Source organism: Balearica regulorum, chromosome 7 (assembly GCF_011004875.1).
Source record: "Balearica regulorum gibbericeps isolate bBalReg1 chromosome 7, bBalReg1.pri, whole genome shotgun sequence".
Classification (NCBI taxonomy): Eukaryota; Metazoa; Chordata; class Aves; order Gruiformes; family Gruidae; genus Balearica; species Balearica regulorum.
This window is the reverse complement of record NC_046190.1, coordinates 14,682,605-14,706,050: the sequence shown is the minus strand read 5'-3', so window position 1 is coordinate 14,706,050 and position 23,446 is coordinate 14,682,605. Positions and strand designations below refer to the sequence as shown.

Genomic DNA, 23,446 nt, shown 5'->3' with positions numbered 1-23,446 from the left:
GTCAGTTTTCCCCAGAAAGAAGGGGGATGGTGGCCCTGCATCCCAGGTGGCATTTGGTCTCACCTCAGTGATGGAACTGGTGTACCCATCCCACCATTCCCATCAGAGTCCTCTGAGCCCCCAGCCCTCTTCATCCCAACCTGTGGGGAATGTGGAGTGCTCCCACGGCAATTGGGCCCCACAAAGACACTTCTCATGCTCTCTGTCCCTGGCCCCTTGCCCCTCAGCCTGGCATCGCCTCACCCTCGTGAGCCCCTTGCTCTGCTGCAAGCCTGGCAGGAGGGATGGGAGCATGAGGAGCATGGGCCATGTTGCCCGGGTGATGGATGGATGGGACCATGCCAGGTCCCTGCCGTGAGGAAACACACAGTGGCCCTCAGCACAACTAGCCACTGCCATGGCTTCTGGGAAGACAGTCCTGCTGGGTCAGCCCTGCGTGCTGGCTTGCAGGAGGGCCCTGACCTTTTCTCTCTGCACCTAGTTATTTTGCCCATCATCATGGAGCGACTGGAGAAATTCCCCTTCATGCAGGTGAGCCCACATTTCTCCTGCCACAATTTTCCAGTGGGTCCTGTGGTGTCCTAGTCCTGCTTCCCAGCTGCTAAGATGGTGGGGATGAAATGGGGGGGTTGCGGAGCCCAGCTTGCTTTGTCCCCTATTTGAGTCACAGGAACACCAAAGGTCCCTCGGGTGACATGGAGAGGCTGTCAGAGGGTGGAAGGGGTTGGTGGCACCCTGGAGGTGTTTGGCATTCAGCCCCATTGAGGGGAGAAGTCTCCCCACCCTGTGAGCAGGGCTTGCGGTGAGGCTGGGACTCACTCCCGGCTCTTCCCTTGCAGCGGATCCGGGTTCTCCATGGGCCTCTGCAGGTGCTGCTCTGTGGGGGCTTGTAAGTATTTTGCTGCTCAAATACCTGAGGGTGCCTGGAGCATGGCTGTGAGGGATGCTTGAAAAAAGACCTCTTACCCAGCAGGGGATTGCAAAGCTGCTTGCCTTTCAGCCTGGGCTTCCCCCAGTTATTGGGAGTTGTGGGATGTGAACAGCACCTCTTGGGCTGAGATCCCTGTGGCTGGGGGGCAAATGGGCTGTGATCCCCAACACTAACGCTCGGCTCTTCTCTGTCCCACAGCCTCCTGTTCATGGTGCCAGCAGCCTGCGCCCTGTTCCCGCAGAGATGGTATCTGTCCCACTGCTTCCCCCTCCTGCGTGAGACCTCGGGAGCCTTCCTCCTCCCCTAGCTCTTCTCTGCCCATCCCAGGAGAAGCATGATGGGCACCCACCCTTCAACCCAAGGCAGCGCTGGTACCCCAGGCAGCAGGAGAGTGTGTGCCTCCCCTGCCCTGCGAGCTCTGTGCTGGGAGCAATGGGACCCCCAGCCCCATGGGCAGCTCTTTGCCCCCCCAGCACTGGGAGCAGTGGATGCCAGGGATGGATGGTGGGTCTTTATGTGAGCCTGCAAGATCCCAGGGACTGCAGGAGACCTCAAATGGCAATGGGGAGGGAGAGCAGCCTGACTAGTGGTCATGGAGGAGGATCATGGGTCTCATTGTCTATCCCCTCTCCCCACAGCTCCCTTGCGCTGGCTGACCTCGAGCCGGAGCTGCGTGAGAGCATCGTGGCCAAGCACGGGGACAAAGTGCCGTACGTCTATTTTAACAAGGGACTGTGAGCGCAGACTACCTTGGGAGCCATCGCACCCCTCCGGCCCCCTGCCACCACCAGCCTCACATCCCCTGAGCAGGGCTCAGAGGCACAGTCCAGCCAGATCTGCCCCCCAGCCCAGCACCATCTCTGCTGTCTCCTTCCCCTGGAGAGGCAGGATCTGGCTCTACATGCCCAGCTTGCAGCACTTTGGCTTCTCCTGAGCCTCTCCCCATCTGCTGCTGGCCATGTCCCTGCCTCCTAACATCCTTCTTGCCCTGGGTGATGGCTGCACTTCCCGTGCCTTCCTCCTGCCCTGTGCAGGACCATCTGCCCAGCCTGTCTCAGCCTCACACAGTCACTGGGCTCAGCCCCACGAGGCATCAGGCTCTCTCCCTCGGGGCTCAGAGCACAGTCCTACCTCTGAAAGCAGATGCCCTGCCATCATACTGGGAACCAAACCACGTTGCTGCCTTAAACCACTGCAGTGGCCTCTTACCAAGAGCTGGATCATGCCTTGGCAGGTGGGAAGGGACCTGTCCCCTCTGCACAGGGAGCACCCCCAAGTCCAGGGACCAATGCTTGGACCATGCCTTCCTTGCTCTCAGGTTCAGGTTTTACTCACTTTGCAGTCGCCACAATCCAGGAGAGAAATAACTAATTGTTTTTTAAGCTCTACTTTTTGCAGTCTACCCATTCCTCTGAGCACAAGAGCCAGCCATCACCTTTGTCCTGCATCTCACTGCCCCTGTGGTGGAACCAAGGACCTGCAGCCTTGGGGGACAGTTGACTCTGGGCCCCCTTGGACAGGGGAAGGAGACATAGGCGTCACCAAGCTCTTAACTCAGGCTCTGACCAGCAACACTGCAAGTGACAGAGGAGGGTTGAAAAATAAAATGCGGTGATTTTTTAAAAACAGCTATGAGTTCTGCTTTTGGCTGGTCTCTGGGTGTTTGTTTCCCTGGGCAGGGCTGGTACGTGGGTCTTGTGTGTGCCTTGAAAGGGAGATGTGTGGGCTCTGTGTCTGACCAGGCACCAGGGTGAGGGTCAGAACAGGGGTCAGTAGAAGGAGGAAGAGCCACGATGCTCTTCAAGGGCTGGCCTGAGCCCTGAAACCCTTGGGCATCCCATACAGCTTTCCCCAAGAGGCTCTTGGGGCTGAAATGGTCCTGAGGCAAGGGACAAAGGGAAGTGACAGTGCTGTCTGTGTTCATGGTGACTCTTGTCCCATCAGGGGGAGTGGAGGGATGACACTGGGTGACACTTCCTACAACCATGAGTGCTGTTTGCCTTGGCCTGGCAGGTTTGCATGATGCTAACCTGGCTCTGCCATGGGGCCTCTGCCATGGGGCCTCTCCCACTCCCCAAAAAGAGGAGCTTGAGTTTGCTCCAGCCTCTTTTCAGAGGAGGAAGGAGCCCCAGTGCTTAGCCCAAGTCCTGGGCTAAAGTCCCTGCTTGCAACTAGCTGTGTCCAGGCTCTGCTTGATGGTGAACATCCCTCAGTGGAACAAGTGTGTTTCTAACCATCCATATGATATATCTGCTCAGAGAGGTATGTGGTCCAGCAGATGGTCTGTGCTTGTCCCTCCAGCCAGGGATACATGTCAGATCCCTGAGGGGAGCAGCACCTCCATGTCAGCCACATGCCCAAGTGGAGACACAGGGTCTGCAGCCAAAGGGCTTTCTGGCGTTAACTGCTCGGCTCCTACAGGGAGAGCAGCCAAAGCCAAAACATACTTCTTGAAGGGCCAAGCTGTATCCACAGCAGGCTTGCTTCTGCCTAAGCTGCAACAGGCAGAGGATAATGTCTCCAACCATATGTAAGTACAGCTAAAAAGCTGCACGAGAGCTCTGAAATCCAACCATATGTAAGTACAGCTAAAAAGCTGCACGAGAGCTCTGAAATAATTTATAGGTCAGCGGAAAGTGGTAAAACATGCTCAAACTTGTGTGTCTGTTCCCTGGGCATTATTAGATCTCTTGTTAATGTGTAATTAAAAGAATAGATAAGCCCATGAAAAAAAACAGATGTCACTCCTGTTGGGAGTGGGAAGAAGCCACAAGGACACATCTCTGCTCTCTGCTTTTCTTAAGCTCCTTAACTCAAGCTGCTCTTGCTCTACACCCAAAACTGCTTTGAGCACTTTCAGAAAGGCACCTGCAGCAGCCTGGGCTCTGTTTGGGTCCAAGGTGCCTCTGGCACGCTTGGGAGCATGGTGATGCTTGTAGCATGGCGTGCCACAGCGCCCTAAAACTGCTCTTCCCCTGCACGTCGCAGCCATGCTCTTGCTGTTGACCCTTCCTGCGTTTGCAGTGCGTGGGGGTCCCAGCAGGGCAGGGGGCTCCGTGGCCGGCGATGCCAGGGCAGCAGCCACCCGAAGCCAAAGTTGGGACCACGGTGGGAAAGCCTCAGTGGTTTTGTCACTCCTTTTTTCCTGCCCTCAGCCATACCAGAGGGGCAATGGAGCAGCGGGAACCTCTGAAGTGCTATTGCCATCTCGTTCCAGCTCTCCCCCTGCCCTGGGGAGCAGGACGTGGTGCACCTCGTTGCTTTTGGCCAGAGGAAGAGGGTTGCTCTGGGCTTGGAGGATCAGCAAGTTGGCTGGCGCCATCTTCAAGTCAGATTTGCCCCCAAGCTCATAGCAGTGGATTCCCTCTTCAGATCGACATGGATTTATGCCAGCTGACAGTTTAGCTCAGTGGGGTTTCTAGACTGTAGCTGGAATCTCCCCCGGGGGATTCAAGTCATCTTAACAGCTCATGTTGCTCTGGTGTCGGGAGATGGTTGCTGCAGCCGGTGCCTGCCTGCACTCCCACAACCCGCAGTAACTCCCCAGCCTGCCCTGGTCCTGCCGGGGACCAGAGGGGTCACAGCCAGGCTGCAGCCAGCACGTCCTTCTGCTGCCAAGGGTGGCTCTGGCCAGCCCTGCCTCCATTTCCCATCACTGCGACAGGAAGGAAAAACCTCATTGCCAGGACTCAGAGCCAGACTCATCCCTGTTTGTGAAGAGCTGCAAGTGTTAATTGCTCTCCAGCAATGAGTCACACCTGGTCTGGGCTTGTCCCTGCTCCCTGTGCACTCGTAGCCTTCTCCCTGCTGTGCCTCTAATTTCAGGGCTAACTGGGAAAAGGAATAAAGCTCCTATAATAACTGCACGTGGCCAAAATGTCAGTGCTCCAGCATGCTTGCAACCTCCCTTCAAACGACAATCAGACCGAAGACGTTGTGTGGGGCTGCAGCAGAGCCCGAGGAGGGGCTGGGGAGGCATGGGAGAATGGGGGTCTCCTCTGAGGCACAAACAGACCCAGCAAGCAGGCTTGGCTCACTGCTCCTTGCCCAAAGGCTGGTGGAGGCTGGTGAACTGGCCGCTGAACTGGCCGCCTACGGAGAGAGGAGCGAGCAGGGTGCACGTGCAATGGGTTAACACCTGCCAGCCCACGCCGGCGGCAGGCAGGCGAGCTGATCCAGCGGGGTTAGGTGTGCCCCAAGTACTGCCCTGATTGAAAAATGCCAGCATAGGAGATAAGCTGCTAAGTCGATTATTTTTTTTCTGGCTTTTCTTAACATGTTATCTGAGCATCTGATAAACCTTGTCATGCCAATCCAGCATGGGGGCTGCCTGTCGCGCCGGGAGCAGCAGTGTAGGAAAATCTCTGCCGCTGCCCAGAAACACGGGCCATCTCCCCCACGCTGTGAATTAACCCCAAGTGCCAGTGCCCCCACTTCTCCCGGGGGGTGCAAGCCCGGGCGAGGGACCACTGTGTGTGGACACGCTGGGACCCGGCCCTGGTGGGAGATCTTCTCCGTGCAGCTGCCATCTCCCGCCGGGGCTGGCACCAACTCGTGGCTGCCTGCCGGGTGCCTCGCGTCCAGCCCCATGCTGCTGGCGCTGCTGCTTTAGCACCCTCTCCATGTGAAGCTCCCCAGTGTGCCCCAGGTCCGGGTGGGCTGTTTGGGTCTGGGGCTCTGTGGGTGCACTGGGGAGGAGGCTGAGCGGGGATCCCAGTAACCAGGTGTGACCAGGTGAGTGGGGGATGAGTGCCTGGCTGCCATTGGGGTGTCAGGGAGGCCGTAGCAGGCCAGAGGGTGCTTGTGCACCCCCTCTTTGTGCAGTGTCCAGTTCTGCCCCCGGGAGTGCATTGCACTGGGGGTGCAGGACCGAGGGGCACTCCACCACAGCCCCCTCCAGCCAGTTCCGCCACTCACAATATGGCAGCCCGCTCCCCACTCCAGGCTGCCTCCCCGGTGCGCCACACTCAAGATGGTAGCTCCCTGCGCGCAGACCCCGCCCCTCCCGGTTCTGCCTTAAGCGACAGGGCACTGAGCCAATGGTGGGTCAAGCGACGTGCTGTCCGCCCAATAGGCGATTGGCTGGGGCGGGGCGGGGCGCGGGGTGCCCCCTCGGCTCCCGTCCCGGGCCGCAGTCGGGCTGGGGAGGCGGGGAGCGGGGGGTGGGGGGGATGGCGAGGAGGTTCCGCGCCGCCATGGCCTTGTTGCTGTTCCAGGCCCTGCCCGAGGGGCTGCCCGTCAGCGTGGAGCCTGCCCAGGTAGGGGCTGCCCTGGGGGGGCCGCCTGGGGCGGGTCTGGGGTCGTGCCGTGCTGGGGGGGGCTGTGTCCCTAGGGCGGGGAGCCGGCTGTGGGGGGGCGCGCAGGCCTGGGGGGGCAGCGGTGTGAGTGCGGGGGGCTGTGCCCTCCGCGGGGAGGGGGGTGGCCTTTGGGACTGGGGGTCAGTCTGGGCTGGCAGGAGTGGGAGCGTGCATGGGGTGGCTGGGGCTGGGGAAGGAGGCTTTGGGGGCCCGCCTAAGGTTTGGGGAGCCCCCTTGGCTTAAGTGAAGCTGGAGGAGATGCAGAGACCTGAGTTTGGGGGTGCTTGTCTGTTGTGGGATGGAGAGATGTTGTAGGGATCTAGGTATGGGTGCCAGTGCCTCTTGGAAGTGCTTTGTATGGAGGGCAGTAGCAGGATGGGGAAGAGAGGTGTTTAATGGTGGTTGACTGGACGTTATGGGAAAGATGGCTATAGAGAGGGCAGAAGGTTTGAGCGGGCAGGTGTGCGGGGTCCTGCGGATGCAGGGGGGTGTGTGTGTCTTTTGGGGGTGGTGACAGGGAAGAAGGTGTCCTGTGAGGGGACAGGGCTGGAGGAGGTTTGGGGTGTGCTGAAGAGTGGCTGTGGGGCAGCTGGCTGGAGGAGCTGGGCCGGCAGGGAAATGGGACTTGTGTGGTGCTGCATGGGCCAGGTGAGCTGGTCTCCCTGCAGCAGGAACTGTGGTGGGGAGCTTCGGCGCAAGCCTCTGTGCAGAGGGAAGGAAGAGAAAGCGTGTCTCACCTGGGATGAGGGGGACTTGGCCTTGTCTTTGTAGGCTCTCACCACTTGCTTACTGCCCTCTTCATACCTGGAAAGGGTTTTAGTGAAGTTGATTCTCTTCTTCATCTCTTTACTCTGTTTCCTGTCTGTGCTGCAATGTGTACCATTCAGAGCTCTACTGATGTTTTTGGGTCCCCCAGTGTAGACACCTGTAAACCTTTCCCACCCTGATCTGTATGCTCAGTGTCACTTGGAGAGGACTATACTAGGCCAAGCAATGTGTGCATAACGTGGATCTTACTGTTCGTGGAATCAAGATGTCTTTTTCACCCTATGTACAACATAGATTGAATATGATGACTTCTGATTTGATGTGGTGTATTACTTATAAGGTACAAGTTATAGTTTGCATTTGTTGAAGGTCTGAGCCAATGAGATGCGGATCTATGAGTGTAGGTCACAGATGCTGTGGATTGCATGGTCACAGGGGGTGCAGATGGGGAGTGTCCCTTCTGGAAGGGATCTGTTGAAGTACTTCCCAATGCTTCTGCAGGAGGAGGAAGAGGTGAGTAGTTTATGTATAACTACAGATGTTATCCCCCCTTTGAATTTCCTTCTTTTCAGGGTGCTGAGAACACCAGATCCACTTTAAAAACTGTGTAATTCCCTGTTGGTAGTGCCATCCCAAATCTCCTGCAGCTGCACCAAAGCTAAGGTTTGGCTGTTGCTGCCAGGTGCAGGATGTGTTGAACCGTGCGTTTTCCACGTTGTCTCAACTGTCTGTAACAGATGGAAGTCCTAGCGCTTACTCTGTCTCATCTGTGAGCCGAGGGACATAAACTAAGCATATATAAGCACATCTCGGGTCTGTTTTGCTCTCTGGTTGTTGCAGTATTCCAGCTGTGAGCGGTGGTCGGGTGGTAGGATTATCTGTACAGAAGCTGTGAAAGTCTTCAACCCTATAGATGCTAATAAAAATACCATACCTGCTTTGAAAGCTGTGAAAGACACTTCCTGCCTCATACAGCTTATACATTAGTCAAGAAGCTGATAGAAGAAAGGAATAGGAAGTAGGAAAGGAAAAAGGAGGAGGGCGTGGAGCAATTATACAGCTAGGTTGCTTGCAGAATAGTTGCGTACATGACTTTGTGGATATCCTCTCCAGTCAGTGCACCAGAAATTATCCTAAAATAATAAGTCTTGAGTGGTACAATACATGAGAGTGGGGGAGAAGAGCTTTGGTGGCCTATGTTTTCTGTAGAGCACTTAGATATGGATGCATCTTTTACTCATTTTCTTTTCATAGTTTGTCTATATAAAACTCTTGTGGTTTATTTTCGATCTTAAATGTAGACTCTGTCTGTCAAAAGGCTGGTATTATCTCGCTGCGTACTAGAGATTGACAGCTACCCACTCAAAGATGAGAGTGGTAACATAGGATCTTGAAAATGAGCGTGTAACAAAACTTTGTCTGCTTTGGTGTTGCCTTAGAGCCAGATTTCCTCAGAGCTGATGGGCTTGTGGAAAAGAGCTGCAATGGGGCAGTGCTGGGCTTGGAAGATCGCACCAAGAGTTCCTGTGTTTCTAGGTGAAACCCTGACAGCATTTGCCTCTTGTCCTCTCCAGATTGTCCCTGCCTTTGCTGCCTCTTATGACTGCTGCCTACTTCCATCTACCTTGCCAACGCTTGCCGTGCCCTGCTTGCTTCTGCTGTCAGGGAGAGCTTGTTGTTTGGGGTCTGTGCCTCCTCGCCTGTAAAAACTGTCCCGCGGATCTGGTGGTCTAAGGCTCAGAGGTGCTGCAGGAAATATGTCCTCTAAATAATTCAGGAGGTGGAGCTGCACTGCCTAGCCACACTGAACAAACATTCCCGAGAACACACTGTACTCTGCAGGAGGGTCTGATTTTTCAGGTTAAAATAAGTCCAGGCTGCCTAGGATCTTCAAAGACCTTTCTTTTAACTAAGACTGGTTTGGTGGTGGATGGCGAGGAATGAAGATAATTAGCTCATCACCATCCTGAGTCTAATTTGTTTAACTGTCTCCATGACTATTGATTGCAGTTTCACTGGTAATCAGAGCACAAAACTCTGTTAACTGGAGTTGAAGCATTTATCAGGAGATTACAGGCAGAAATTTTGCAATTATGTAATAAAATAGAAGAAATCTAGCCTTGTTCAGCTGTGACTGTAGATGTATAGCCTTAACTGCACACCTTAGCTGGGCACTCCCCTCTCTGTTTAAGGGAGAAGGAAATAAGAAATTAATATATCTTTAAAATGAGCTTGATCAAATTTGTAATGAAAAACTTGGAACAGTAATAATTTTTCTATTGTAGTTTGTCTCTACAGGGCAGAGTAAAGGTTATTTGAGCGCCTTAACTATCTGTCTGCTTCCCACGCCTGCAGCTTAATTATCACATAGTTTTCTCAACTGTTGTTTTCTTTAAAAACAAGAGATTTAAGTGAATGTTAACTATGTGACAACTCTGCGGAATCCATCTTTCTCTAATAAGGTATTTTTGAGCCAAAATCTGACAGAAGCATGCTCTTCTCAAAGACCAATTTCACCCCAAATTAAAGAGTTTGCTTGAAGTACTGTGCCTTGAGGGATGATTCATCGTTTGTGACAAAAAGGACGAATCCTTGCTTTAAGGAAGAACTCAGCGTGACTGTTGCTGTGGCTAACACCCCCGTAACACAGAGTTTCTCTCTGAGGCTGTGCTCTAGCTGTGACCACAGCTCTGATTGCACCAGTGTGGAGTTACCAAGCTTCAGCCAAGAGTTTGGCTGCATTTGGGCCCTTTCAGAGCATCGCTTCAGGTAGTTTGTGAACTGAACAGCCAAGTTTCAATTATCCTTGTGTAAGAGAGGCTCATCTCCTCATCTATAAGTTTAAGGCAACTTTTTTGATTAAGGTAAAGGTAGTTAGTTGCAATTGCACTTCTATGTCTCCTAAAATGCATTGGGGTCCTTCAGGAGGAGAACTGCTTGTATAACTGTAGGATATATCTTGTCTGCCATGGTATCCTTGTCTGTGACTCTTGATTTTTGGCTTGCAAATTTCCACAGTTTTGGCAGGAGGCAGCAGAGATCAAAGTACGTCCTGTACTTGCTCAGAACAGGAACCTCTAAATAACTGTGCAGATTGGATTAAGGACTGCTCGTACCATCATGATTATACCACCGTGAACTCCGGTGTGTCATCTGTATAGCATGCTTTCCTGCTGAATAAAATTGTTTTGTTTGTGAGTTGTCCTCACAATTACACACAATGCTGTAAGAATTTCTTCTTGCATCTCTGCAGCTGTGCAGCAGATGGAAAGCCTGGTCTGAAAGTGTCCGAGGCATCCTGGGGCGGAGTGTGGCAGTCTTCTCGTCAGCAGAGTCAAAGCAACTCTGTGACCAGGATCTGCCATTGCCTCTCTGAGAATTTCCCTGCCACCCTCTAAATATTAATTAACAAAAATATAACACTACCTTAAGAATAAACTTGTGCAGCTTTTGTGGAGTTGTGCTATGCTGCAGGGGAACTGGGAAAGTTTCATCTGCCAGAGTTGTTTCGATACGGTTGGGGATTTTTCCATCCTCCCAGCCTCGCAAGCCAGGCGGGGTCAGGCCCGGTCAGCCTCATCAGGCTAGCGGCAGCATCCAGTACCGACTGTCCCCAAGCGGTGGCTCCGCTGGGTGCAGGGATCCTGCCCAAAGTAGTGGTACTGCCATCAGCCCTTCTAGTGAGACAGAGGGATGGGTGTGCTCAGTGTGTGTCCACGTTTCAACAGCAGCTACTCAACCCTGGCTGAACACCCATCGACCCCTTGCTTTAATTCCTAGAAGTGCTGCTTCCCTAAGCATCTTAAGCTGTCGCTTTTCTGCTGGCAAAAGTGGGAACTGTGCTCTTCTATATAGCTCTGTCAGCCTGTATTAATCCAGTGTTGTGTTGAAGTTCACTTTTGTCTTTCTGTGGTATTGGAATGGCATTAATGTAGGTAACAGATTGTGGTTTTTTGTAATCTGAAAACACAGGGACGTCCTCTGAGGTAACGGACAGTGTATTTAGTAAATGCAAACTGCCCACCTTTTTGCCTTTTTTTCCCTTTAAATTGTATTGGGAGGGCTGGTAGGATTGAACAGACATTAGCTTGTGGCAAAAAGTTAGTGATGGGCTAGTGATCTTCTGGCCTACTTTCACCCAGTGTTGTCTGTGCTGTGCCCTTTGGTCGTGGCTGTGCCTATGTAAACGTCTCCTTGTCAGGCATGTCCTGCAGTTTTACTAACGCTGAGCTACGCATGGCCTTTTGTTCTGTCTCCTGACAACATGCATATTTGGTGCTGGGTTTGGGGATGTTCCTCTAATCTGAGCTGTCCTATTTCACAGGGTACAGGGTAAGAATTTGCCCTTTCCGGTTAGCTGCACAGGAATCTTCTCAGCTTATTAATGCATTTAACTGGTGACTTTATGGCTGTACACGCTTCTGTCTTGCATTTGTTTCAGGGGGTTCATGAATCCAAGACGACCGGGCGAGCTGCTTCTGCCAGGGTTGCGCTGCTGTTTTTGCAACGTAGAGGAAAGGACTTGGCATGTCAGAGACATCTCAAAAGCAGTCTGTGAGGAAGGGCCATTAGTCATGGCAGGGTACAGATGCTCATTGCACGTTGCAGGACAACCTGATTGCGCCAGGTTTCGATCTGTGCTTCTGAGTCAAAACAAAGCAAGCGCAGAGTGTGGGATGGTACTGCTGGATGACTTCATGGAGAGATGCTGATGGGGAAGTCAGGTCCCTCCTTCCCCTTGCTGTCTTGTGTGATTAGAAAACCTACAGCTATGAAGATAGGTTTTGAGATGCCAACACCTGGGTGCTTTGGCAGTGGAAGTCTGACAGTGGATTGCCTGCGTGGCTGAGCCTGTGAACAGTGCACGTAACAAACATGCCTGAAATAACAGCTGGCTGGAGAGAACAGGCTTGCCAAGCAGGAATTGCATGCCCGAACCTTGCCTGTTACGAGAAGCGTGTTGGTGTGGAGATCACAAATGATGCTTTTCCATGATTTCACGGATACTGACTGTAAAGGAAGTCTCAGGGTGCTGCAGAGACCTGCTGTTTATCTGCTTGGAACTTGATTCTCCTCTAATGATGTGATTATCAGTGGGGTCACTGCCTCCAGTATTATTTTTAGATGACAACTATAGCCTCTGCAATGGATTGTGAAACTGTAATGTAGTGCTTTGCATGAGGGAGCTTGTTGGGTACAAAGTGAGGTGATGCTGGCAGACTGATGCAGCAGGCCAAACTATTTAATACCAGTGTGGCCAGTGTTCCCTGGCATGCTGTGCCCTGAACACCACCTGCAAATAGAGACACTTTATTTTGTGTGGAGGCAGCTTGTGGTGCTGCTGATTTGCTGGTGTCTCTTCCACTGAGCCAGTATCCATCCACCCAGCATTGCCTGAGGTTGGTCCAAACTGGGAAGAAAAAAAAGGATGTGAAGTCTGGGTTGCGTAGGACATCTAGTTGCAGTTTCCTGCCTCTTCCTTCTTCCCAAGCACTTTTACGCCAGCATGTTGTAAAACAAATCCAACCACTGACAGTGCGCTGGCGGCTTGCTAGCAAGCAACTGCTTGAGCATGGAAGAAATCCCCAGTGCATCAGGGGACAGAGCTTCTGCCATTTAAAATGCTGCTGGCCTCTTGCTGATAATGGGTTGCAGAGGCTATGGTGAGCAGCTACTAGCACTGGCAAGTTGTAGGGTGCTGGGTTTAGGGAAGAAGGGAGAACAAGGACCTTTCATTTTCTCATGGCAGTTCAAGACTTCAGGATTCTAAGTGCGATCCTCAGGACTAGCAGAGGTAAGAGTTTGCCTCAAGAAAGGAAAGGTCTGCTAGCAGTAAAGGATTCTACTTTCTTTTTTCCTCTTTAATCTTCTGCATTACTATGAGTTGGAAGTTTGTTATTTTTAGTGATGATGTATTTTAATTTCATCTCTAGTTCTGGTGTGCACAAGGCAGTGATGGAAATTTCAGAGGCAACTCAAGCAGAGATCCATGGGGTTTTTTTGGTTTTGGGGTTTGTTTTTGTTTGTGAGTGGGTTTTTGTTTTTTGGGTTTTTTTAGATCTGGTAGGGATTATGATCAAAGCAAAAACTAACTGTATCTTGGCTCTGCTTCAGGCTGAGGGAGCTTGTCAAGATACTGATTTGCCAAAAGTCCTGGAGTGGGACAGAGAATGACTTTAGCAGTGAAACAGATTTTGTTAATGCAAAGAAGATAGTCCACAGAAGGAGGTGAGCTTTATGCAGTTATCAGTGTCTATCTCCCCATTAATTAATTTTTGGCCATTGGCCAACTTGAACCAAATTTGATAGGAAGACACCTCAAAGATGCATAAGATTTCAGCAGAATTCCTGAAAACAGATAGGCACAGAGAGACCTTTAAAAAAACCCAAAAAACAACCAACCAACCAACCCCCCCCCCCAACAAACAAACAACAGAGAAGCATCACTGAGTGAGAAGCTGCAGTTGCGAGCTTATTAAGAACTGGGAAATTTGTGAGTCTGTGATTGACTGACATGATATATGCCCTAGCTTCTGGAAAAGCTTCAATTGGAGCTCACCGTTAGCTAGCCTGCAAAGTCAATCAGCCTTGTGGAGCAAACTGATGGGAGGTCAGCTTTGCAGAGCTCCAGTGGTTACAGAACTCATTTTATTTTTCTTTTTTTGTCTCCTGGCTGAACAGCACATTGAAGGGGAAAGGGCTGATAAGCTGTAGAAACAGTTATGAAGAGTGTGTTTTGCCAGGAATCTCACCAGCCATCTTGAGCTTTCCCTGTGTAAAAGGTGTCGAGCATCGTCTGTTGGAAGGGGGGAGGAAACGCCAACATTAATGGCATGCCAGCAGATGTTGCAGAGGCTTTTTAGTGAGCAGAACTGATTCACTCTCTTTTCTTGAGTCCTAGCGCACAGATATGACCAGTGTGTCAAGTACTGTTGTCCACAAGAGACCTTTTTTTTTTTTTAAAACCTAATATGGAACTGGAGCTCGTAATCAAGACAGTCTGGGATAATGCTGTCAGTCAAACAATGGTGTAATTGTGGCAGCCACACCAGAAGCCTGATATGGAAAGAGTGCAAAATATGCATAAATACTCACCCTTGCCAAGCTTTGTATTCCTGACTCTTTGTAATAAGCTTTTTATTTGTTAATACTGTATCAGTAGTGGCATATTTGGTTTTTTTAAAACCTTTTTCTCTTTGTGGGGTCCTCTTTAAATCCCAGGTAGTGGATGGTGGCCAACAGGAAGCCATGGGAGCTGCACATCTTCTGCCTCCAAGAGAAGATCAGGATGTTCTGTTGCATAAAATATCCCCCATGACAGCCATCCCACTGCTTGTGGGCAGAAAAATCGGTCCCATGGAGCTAGCAACCTGCTGCAAAAGCACCTTTTAGAGCTCTCTGGCAGAGCTAAACAAGAATTGGGACTGACTGGTGTGGAATGAAAGGGTTAAACAGTGGCTGGGGTCAGTCTGAGCCAGAATGTAGAAGGGCTGGAGGAGGTGGTGGGCATTGTATGGGGTTGTTGTAAAGGCTCGATAAAACCTTTGAAGAAGGCAGAGTATCTTCAAGGCCGTGATACTGAACTGACTTCATCTCATCCTCTGTATCAATTGTAATTGTATCAGTAAAATTATCAAAAGTGCTCCCCACCCCCTCACTTTTTGAGGGGAGGAAAGACTTTTCTTCAGATAACATCTGAAAGACCTTTACTCTGTGCTTGGAAAGCATTTAATGCAGCTACCTGAATGCGTGTGAAGGTCATGACTCATGTCTGGGTCTGTTGTGACGAATTCCTCCTTTCCTTACCCGTTGTCTCATTTGTTTGCAGACCACTTTTCGAACAGTGAGTGCTGAAGAAGGTTGTGCGTGTATTGTGTGGTCTTCAGATTACCTTGTCGTTTTGACTTCTGTCTTTTTAGAAGAACCAAACTACACAAACAGCTTGCATTGGACTCTCCAGCCTCCTGTGATCTGAAGCTTAGATAAAACAGGCTTGCAGACATCTGTCATTGCTGATTGTCTCCATTTACTGACACTTAGCACTTGGACTCTGACAAAGGCTGTCTTAAATTGCAGTGTCAAAAATAAGAGCTCTTAATTTATTTTCCTCTCCTTTTCCTAGTTGTATTGTTTTCTCTTTGTCTCATTGTTTTGCTCCTTTTTTCTACCCATCTTATTAGGAAATTTTTGCACCTCAGATACTTAATTATTAAATATTGCTCTCATGGCTGTGGCTCATTGTTTTACCAAGTTTCTTGCTTTTCCGCTCTTTGTATCTCTTTACTTCGTGGAGTATGTGATCACACTAAACCATCAAAGAGCGGTTAGGCTGTGGAAACAAGAGTCAGGAGTTTTCTTCTCCTCCGACCCATTTTGTCCTCTCAGGCCCATCCCTTGACTGCAAAATCTGAGGATCATCCTGGCATTAAAAGATGAATTCAGGAAGTCTACAGTGATTTTGCTCTTCATAGTACTGTTTTTCATTCTGAAGCCTGCAGTCTCCTTTCTCTAGATGGACTAGCTGAAGAAGCAGTCCTCCTTTTATTTTCAGCATGCTATGTATTTATTGAGAAGCATTGTGCCAGGAAAACTTTAGATTAAGGGACCTGACAAATCTGTTGTTACCTTGTTTCACCTTTGCTGGCACGTAACTTCAGGCTGATATGAAGTGTAAGGGCTTGCTGAATTCCTTGTGCAGATGAAGCCCAGACAAATTTTTTTCCACAGCCTTTAACAGAGTAGATAAACTTTGGGGAACAGAAAGAGTGGCACTGATGGTTTCTTGTCTGTGTCGTATTATCTAGCAGTGTGTAACCAAAACTCTTCTTGCTATGAATCTACTATAAAAGATTTTAGAAGCACGACCAAGGAATTAAATATATTCAGTGTGTCCTAATAAAACACGACTAAATTTGTATATGTAAGCAGCGAACTTTTGGGCTTTGGCTTGAGAATGTAGAGATCTGCAGGGGAGGGAAAACAGCACTAGACAAGATGTTCACAGTGGCCTGGCTGGGTGCTATGCCACTTGCATCTTGGTCTTCTGGAACCGAGCAAATGGAGGGTGATTTTTGTGTCAGTGAAACCATGTGCCTTGCATGAGAGTAATCTGAAGGCTGGGTAAGCTGCTGCAGTTGATGTAGCCAATTCAATGCTGTTAATGCAGAAAAAGTTAATTTTACAAATCTGGAAACCTTAAGTTCTAGTGGCATTTTACAAGTTGGGACAGACTCTTGAATGACCCTAGATTTTGTTTATTTGTATCCTTGCTATGAGAGCTCTCTTTATCGCTAGCTCTTCTCTTGCACAGGCACTGCCTGCCAACAGTTCTTCTGAAGGCACTTTCCTTTCCTTCAGGACAGGGTGCAAGGTAAAACTTGTTTATGCTTTTAACTAATGTCTTTAAAGAAATAGGCTTTGAAAATACCATTGTCATCTGGTTTACCCCATTAACTTGTTCATTTACAGGTCTTACACTGCTTCTGTGTTTGCCAGCTTTCTCCCCCCTGTCCTGACAGCAGGTATCTTGCATATTCTACAGTGTCCTCACTCCTGAGGGTGAAGTGTCTTGATAGTTTACTTAACCCAAAGGATTAGTGCAAGGGTAAATGATGGGAAAAAACCCCACTTTTCAAAGAAAATCTCATGGGTTCAGTTGTTGGTGGGGTTTTTTTTTTGAGGGTGAATTTATAAATATTATAAAAAATAATGATTTTTAAAAGCTACAGTGTGCTCCTGAGTCCTTCCTTTGACATATGAGTACTTTTTGCAAGAACTCTTCAGTTCTGATCCTGGTTTATCACAAGCTATTGAGAAAGTAATTTCACATTTCCCATCTAAAATGGGGATGTTAAAATGGTGAATATACTATGAACTGTCTTCTTTTGTATCAAAAGATTGTGGTGAGACTGGGAGATTGTGTGGTACCAGATGTATAAATACTGTGTCATTTCCCTCTTCAGCTGGAGGTATGGGTGAGAGTCTTCAGGTCTAAATTATTAATTGTTAACCAAGAAACTCCTGGTTTTCTTCTGCAAGGTTTCGGTCCAAAGGTTTTCAATGCCCTCAAGTAATATGGTCAAACTTTACCTAATTGTTGAGATACAATTTTATTGTTCTTGGCTTCTTCTGTACTTGAGTGGGGACTGTTCTTCTCTTTGTCTGGAAAGCATTACTGTAAATAATCAACATGTGAAGACACATGAGGATCGAGCTTTTGTGCACCTCACAAATTGCATGTGCTGTGTTTACTGCACAGAACATGAATAGTCCAACTGAAAGCTTTTCCTTCTTCGCACCTCTCAGTTAATTGGCTCTGTAGTGAAGTCAAGAAGTTGAATTTCTTGTATTACATTCCCCCTTGAAAGCAACAGCACACAGAGATGCAGACTAGGGACTAAACCAGCAGCTTCAGTGAGCAGAGCTGTGAGATGAGTGAGCTTGCTGAAATGCAAACAGCCAATATGAAAAGGGAGTACAGAACCCAAACTGGCAGCGCAAACTGTTTTGGTAGCTGTATTTTGGCTTGAATAATCTTCAGATGCTTAGAACAGGGTAGTCTCTTCTCTAGACCTTTGAACTGCATACCAAAATCTTCAGATGGCCATGAACCACGAGAGCCTGCCATGCATACCTTGGAGAGTGAAGGGGAGAGGGAGCCCAGAGCAGGTTGCCAGTAGGTCCTTGTCCATTGCGGGATGGTGTTGGGCTGGGCAGGCAAAGCGAGTGGCTTCCAAGTGCCCCTGAGATGTGGACGTCAGCATGCAAGCTTGCCTTGCTTTCTTTGGCAGCAGGGAATTTGACTACCCAGCAACCCAGCTGCTGGGAAGGCTCAGACATCTGTTTTAAGTTCTTCACAGGATGGGATACTTTTTATAATACCCAGCCTTTCTACAAAGAGTAAGATGGTCTGATGTGTCAAAGGAGGACATTTTATATTTGCACACTAAAAAGACATCCTCCATTTCCAAACGAGCATGTGTCTTGCATCTCTTGCTATTTTTACATGGCACTTTTCATTTAGGTGATGAAATGAACCCCCTAGTTTGACTTCCTAGTTCTTCAGTGCTAACCTCCCTCCATCACCAAGTGCTTGGGTTTTCCATACAGCACAAACCTTTCAGATAGTCCTCATGTCCCTCTGCAAAGAGGGAGCAGGGTACTTCTGCGTAGGTGGTGGGTGTTCATCCTTGCATTTGTCGCTCTCATTAAAGCGAGAGCTTGTTCAGTTTGTGTCAATAACACCTTTGATCCTCTTATTTAAATGAGATAGTGGGTGTCCTGTAGAAAAGACCTCTTTAAAGTGCCTTCCTTGCAAGGTTATGCTGCTGCATGATGGTTAATAAAAGTTCATAAAACCATATTGGACTGGAGACTATGAATAGTTTCCCAAGTACAGTTCTTCATATTGTAGTTTGCAGCAAACATGACTTATTCTCAGCTGATTGACCTCATGTGGACTTGTGCCTGTGTAAGTAGCAGCTGAAATCAGTGGTCTGAGCACTAATCTGCAAGTTGCAGACAGTAGGTTATTATTTACTGAGAATGCTCAGCAAGTCTCTTGCTGCAGCATTTTCATTCAAAAGGTCACTTCCGTGAGTTCGTGCGCAGCTGAATTTAATGTTCTTTCTCAGCAAGGCAGGCCACACTGGAGAGTGCATAATTATAATAAATACAACTTTGTTCTCACTGAAAAATCCATCTGAAATAAATTTTTCCAGTCCTTCCAAGAAGTGCTTTTAGTGAGATAAATAAAAGCACTTCTTGCAGATTTCACATTCATTCAGCAGGAATGTTGGTGGGTGTAGGGTGCCTCCACTTAAGTCACTCATCACAGTGCCTTCTGGGCTCTATCAACTTGTGTTTTCAATAGCTGGCTAAGGGTAGCATTTGCAAATTGGGTTTCTTGCAAACCAATTAAAACCAAGTTCATTATTTCTTACTTGGTTTGAATCCTGGTTATTACTTTGAGTAAAATTGTTCTTAAGAGCAAGTACAGAGAGTTCAGTTAGACTCTCAACTTGGGTGAACTTTAACAATGCTTTGATAGGTGCATCTTTTTTTAGGGACATGCATGTATTTATACAAGCTTCTGTGGCTTTTTTTTCTGGTTGGCACTTCTGTGTAGTCTAAATAGATTTGTTTTCTTCTGTCTTCTATTTCGCAACACTGGAAATACTGAAAAAGTGTCTGCCTAAATACAGAAGGAAAGCTAAGAGTTGTTTTGTTTTTTTCCCTCTGAACTTCTAAGCAAGTACTTAAATAAAAAAATCCCCTCTTTGCTTTCACCTTTCAAGACACTGAGCAGAAATGCCATAACTTCCCTTTCTTTTAATTTTTTTTGCCAAGTATACCAAAGAGGCTCTGCTAGTTGATCAGGATATTGCTGCTGGTGGAAGCTGAATCTTTGCATGGTTTCTCTGGGTTGGTGAGCAGGGCTGGTTACTTTTGAGGTTTCAGAGAGGGGTCTCCAGGGTGATCCTCAAGTGTCTTTGTGCTTTCCCTGCAGAGACTCTAGATAGGCGGTTGCCAGTGTTCACTCAACACTGCCACAATCTTTGATTTGGGAACTACCTGGTAATATTGTATGGTTGGCTGTTGCTGCAAGTTCACTCTTCTGCAGGGCTCTCCTGGAATCTGAGGCTGCAAGGGAGAAAAATACTCGCATGGCAGTGTCAAGGGTTAATGTAAGATAACACAGCCATTCTGCTCTTGCCGTGAGTTTGGACAGCCCTGTGCTGTACTGCTTGGCGTGAAGAACTGCATGTAAGCTGTGGCACCTAGGATCTCTCTTGTCCTGTTTCCTTTTGGTGAGTGGGAGGCACGGGGGGCCTTTCTAAAGGAAAGAGCCTGATGTCTGGGCAGAGAGAAAGTAGAGCTGAAATCTGACCACTCAGACTTCATTAAATGGAAGTGTTAGTCCTGGGCCTGGAAAGGAGGGTTGGAAACTCTCTTCTACTTCCATTCATGGTCTGTATGAATGGTTACATATTCATCTCTCAAAGACTTGATATCTCTTCAAGCCTCAGTGGGTTTCCATTGACACTGGAGAATGATCAAAGGGAGAATATGCTCTCTGTCATCCAACTGTGGGCTTGTACCTTATGGTCATGTTCCATATCGATCGGAAGCAGATTTCATCAGCACTTAGATCATGACAGTCTGCCTTTTTTTCTCAAGGTATTCTTTTCTCTCCTTGCTTGTCTCCTTTGTTCCTGCCACTGCTTTCCTTTTCCTGATGTAAGTCTTTGTGTTCTCTTTATTTTATCTGTTGAAGTGATCAGGGGTTGAATACTTGGTACTTGCTAATGAAGCTTCTGTGTCAGTGAGAAGGCCAGCAAAGCTCACTTAAACTAATTGTTATTTTAGGATCTCTCTAGGCATCCTGACCCTACATGCAGACATGGTTTATTTTTGAAAGATTGTCTTGAGTTAGAAAAATCATCTCTTGTCCAAAAATGAAAACACACATTCATCAAAACCTGAATTTCACGTGGGTTGTGTAAACATGTAATTTGGGTTAGGTCTGGTCATTGGAAAATATGTGATGATGTTGTCCAGGAAGTTACAGTGCAAGAAACATGGGGAACTTCAGAAAGTCACATTAAGTGTGTCTCCTTGGAGAATTGCCTCAGAAATCCTGACCTCTGCATTTCTGCCGTGTGCTTTATATGACACTAGCGAAGACAGTCACTTGAGCAATTGCAACATTCTTGTATACATGTGTTTGCAAGACATTATGAACCGTGGAAAGAATAATGCCATGCTTCCCTAACTGCTTCCCAGAGATTCTACCCCTGCAAGTGGCACATGAGGATCACTCTGATCGTCAAAGCACTGTCTGCTTCGATCCACACCGTGTTTCCTATGGTCAAATCAATTCAAGTGCACAGAAACCTTTTGCTAGGGGTCTGTGCACTTGAATTTCTCGATGTAATGGCTGGGGTGCTTTGGCACCTCTGCTTTTTGCCAAGCCACCATCCAGTGTTGGTGTGTAAGGTTTTAGGTTGACCCGGATACCCTGTTCCAATCCCCATTGGCTAATGGTTTCCTCTGCAAGATGTTAGTTTTATTCTCCTCTTATCAAACCTGGCAGCAGTTGTTATTTAAATGTTGCTCAATATTTTCAACATTATTTCAGGATGACTGCTAATTCCTTCAACCCCTTGTTTTGTTTTAGAATTTCTAATCCCATTTTCTATGACTAAGTTCAGTTGCGTGGTTTCCACAATGAAGATTAGGGTTTACTGCTATAGGTACGTCATTCTGCCTTTGAAGCTGCTTACTCATGCTTTCCTTGGCAAGCTCTGGCAGACATGCTTAGCAGCAACAGAGATCGTATCTTTTAAAGCTGCAAAAGGGTTAATCAGAAGCTCCTGGACAAAGTCAAACAAAAAAAAGGAAGCCTTCAGAGGGTGGAAACAAGGGCAGGTAGCCTGGTAGGAATACAGAGAAACTGTCTGAGCAGCCAGGGATCAGGTTAGGAAAGCTAAAGCCCTGATAGAATTAAATCTGGCCAGGGATGTTAAGAACAAGAAAAGTTTCTATAGGTATGTCAGTGATAAAAGGAAGACGAGGGAAAACGTGGGTCTGCTCCGGAATGAAACAGGTGACCTAGTTACCCAGGATATGGAGAAGGCTGAGGTACTCTATGACTTTTTTGCCTCAGTCTTCACTGTGCTTGAGCCACACTGCCCAGGTCACAGAAGGCAAAGGCAGGAAATAAAGAACTGGCCACTGTAGGAGAAGATTAGGTTCGAGAATATCTAAGGAACCTGAAGGTGCGCGAGTCCACAGGACCTGATGAGATGCACCCGCATGTCCTGACAGAACTGGCAGATGAAGTAGCTAAGCCACTCTCCATCATATTTGAGAAGTCATTGCAGTCTGGTGAAGTTCCCACTGACTGGAAAAGGGGAAACATAACCCCCATTTTTAAAAAGGGATAAAAGGAAGACCCAGGGAACTATAGATCGGTCAGTCTCACCTCTGTGCCTGGCAAGATCATGGAGCAGATCCTCCTGGAAACTGTGCTAAGGCACATGGAAAATAAGGAGGTGATTGGTGACAGCCAACATGGCTTCACTAAGGGCAAATCGTGCCTGACAAATTTGGTGGCATCCTTTGATGGGGTTACAGCGCTGGTGGACAAGGGAAGAGTGACAGACATAATCTACCTGGACTTGTGCAAAGCATTTGATACTGTCCCACATGACGTCCTTGTCTCTAAATTGGAGAGACATGGATTTGATGGATGGACCACTTGGTGAGTAAGGAATTGGCTGGATGGTCACACTCAAAGAGTTGTGGTCCATGTCACTGATCTCTGTTTGGACGTTGAGCCAAGTGGCATTCCTCAGGGGTCGGTACAGGAACCAGCACTGTTTAACATCTTTGTCAGTGACATGGACAGTGGGATCAAGTGCATCCTCAGCAAGTTTGCTGATGACACCAAGCTGTGTGGTGTGGTTGACCCACTGGAGGGAAGGGATGCCGCCCAGAGGGACCTTGACAGGCTTGAGAGGTGGGCCTGTGCGAACCACGTGAAGTTCAACAAGGCCAAGTGCAAGGTCCTGTATGTGGGTTGGTGCAATCTCAAGCACAGCTATAGGCTGGGCGAGGAATGGATTGAGAGCAGCCCTGAGGAGAAGGACTTGGGGGTATTGATTGATGAAAAGCTCAACATGAGCCGGCAGTGTGCGCTTGCAGCCCAGAAAGCCAACCGTGTCCTGGGCTGCATCAAAAGAGGTGTGACCAGCAGGTCGAGGGAGGTGATTCTGCCCCTCTGCTCCGCTCTGGTGAGACCCCATCCAGCTACAAGACAGACATGGAACTGTTGGAGCGAGTCCAGAGGAGGGCCACAACTTGATCAAAGGGCTGGAGCACCTCTCCTATGAGGAGAGGCTGAGAGAATTGCGGTTGCTCAGCCTGGAGAAGAGAAGGCTCCAGGGAGACCTCATAGCACCTTCCAGTCCCTAAAGGGACCTACAGGAAAGCTGGAGAGGGACTGTTTTACAAGGGCAGGGAGTGACAGGACAAGGGGTGATGGCCTGAAGCTGAAGGAGGGTAGATTTAGATTAGATATTAGGAAGAAATTCTCTACGAGGGTGGTGAGGCACTGGAAGAAGTTGCCTAGAGAAGCTGTGGATGCCCCCTCCCTGGAAGTGTTCAAGGCCAGGTTGGATGGGGCTTTGAGCAACCTGGTGAGTGAGGGTGACCTTGCCCATGGCAGGGGGGTTGGAACTAGATGGTCTTTGAGGTCCCTTCCAACCCAAACCATTCTATGATTCTATGTTTATGAAACCAGGTTGCTTACCTTTACGAGCTTTTACTGTGATCTTTTGGAAGATCGCAGATGCTTTTGGAAGATTTATCACCTGCCTTTGTAATTTATATTACATTTTCATTTCCTTTCTTGAAGCTATTTTAATGCTATGTATGATATTGTTAA

At 48.5% G+C, this 23,446-nt stretch overlaps 2 protein-coding genes across 7 annotated transcripts in view; both read left to right on the top strand.

The window, feature by feature from the left end:
* Window positions 1-2,559, top strand: part of SFXN2 (sideroflexin 2) — a 139,897-nt gene extending 137,338 nt beyond the window's left edge. For 4 of the 6 annotated variants that reach the window (XM_075758033.1, XM_075758032.1, XM_075758031.1 and 1 more), the window contains 4 exons: window positions 482-531; window positions 840-889; window positions 1,130-1,177; window positions 1,570-2,559. In XM_075758033.1, coding sequence (XP_075614148.1) covers window positions 482-531; window positions 840-889; window positions 1,130-1,177; window positions 1,570-1,669 — 248 coding nt within the window. In that variant the 3' untranslated portion in view covers window positions 1,670-2,559. Of the gene's footprint in view, window positions 1-481; window positions 532-839; window positions 890-1,129; window positions 1,325-1,569 lie in introns of all 6 variants that reach the window. The other 2 variants (XR_012836328.1, XM_075758034.1) reach the window with 2 other exon arrangements.
* Window positions 2,560-6,038: 3,479 nt separating this feature from the next.
* Window positions 6,039-23,446, top strand: part of WBP1L (WW domain binding protein 1 like) — a 64,528-nt gene continuing 47,120 nt past the window's right edge. The window contains exon 1 of the mRNA XM_075758021.1: window positions 6,039-6,189. Coding sequence (XP_075614136.1) covers window positions 6,103-6,189 — 87 coding nt within the window. The 5' untranslated portion in view covers window positions 6,039-6,102. The remainder of the gene's footprint in view (window positions 6,190-23,446) is intronic.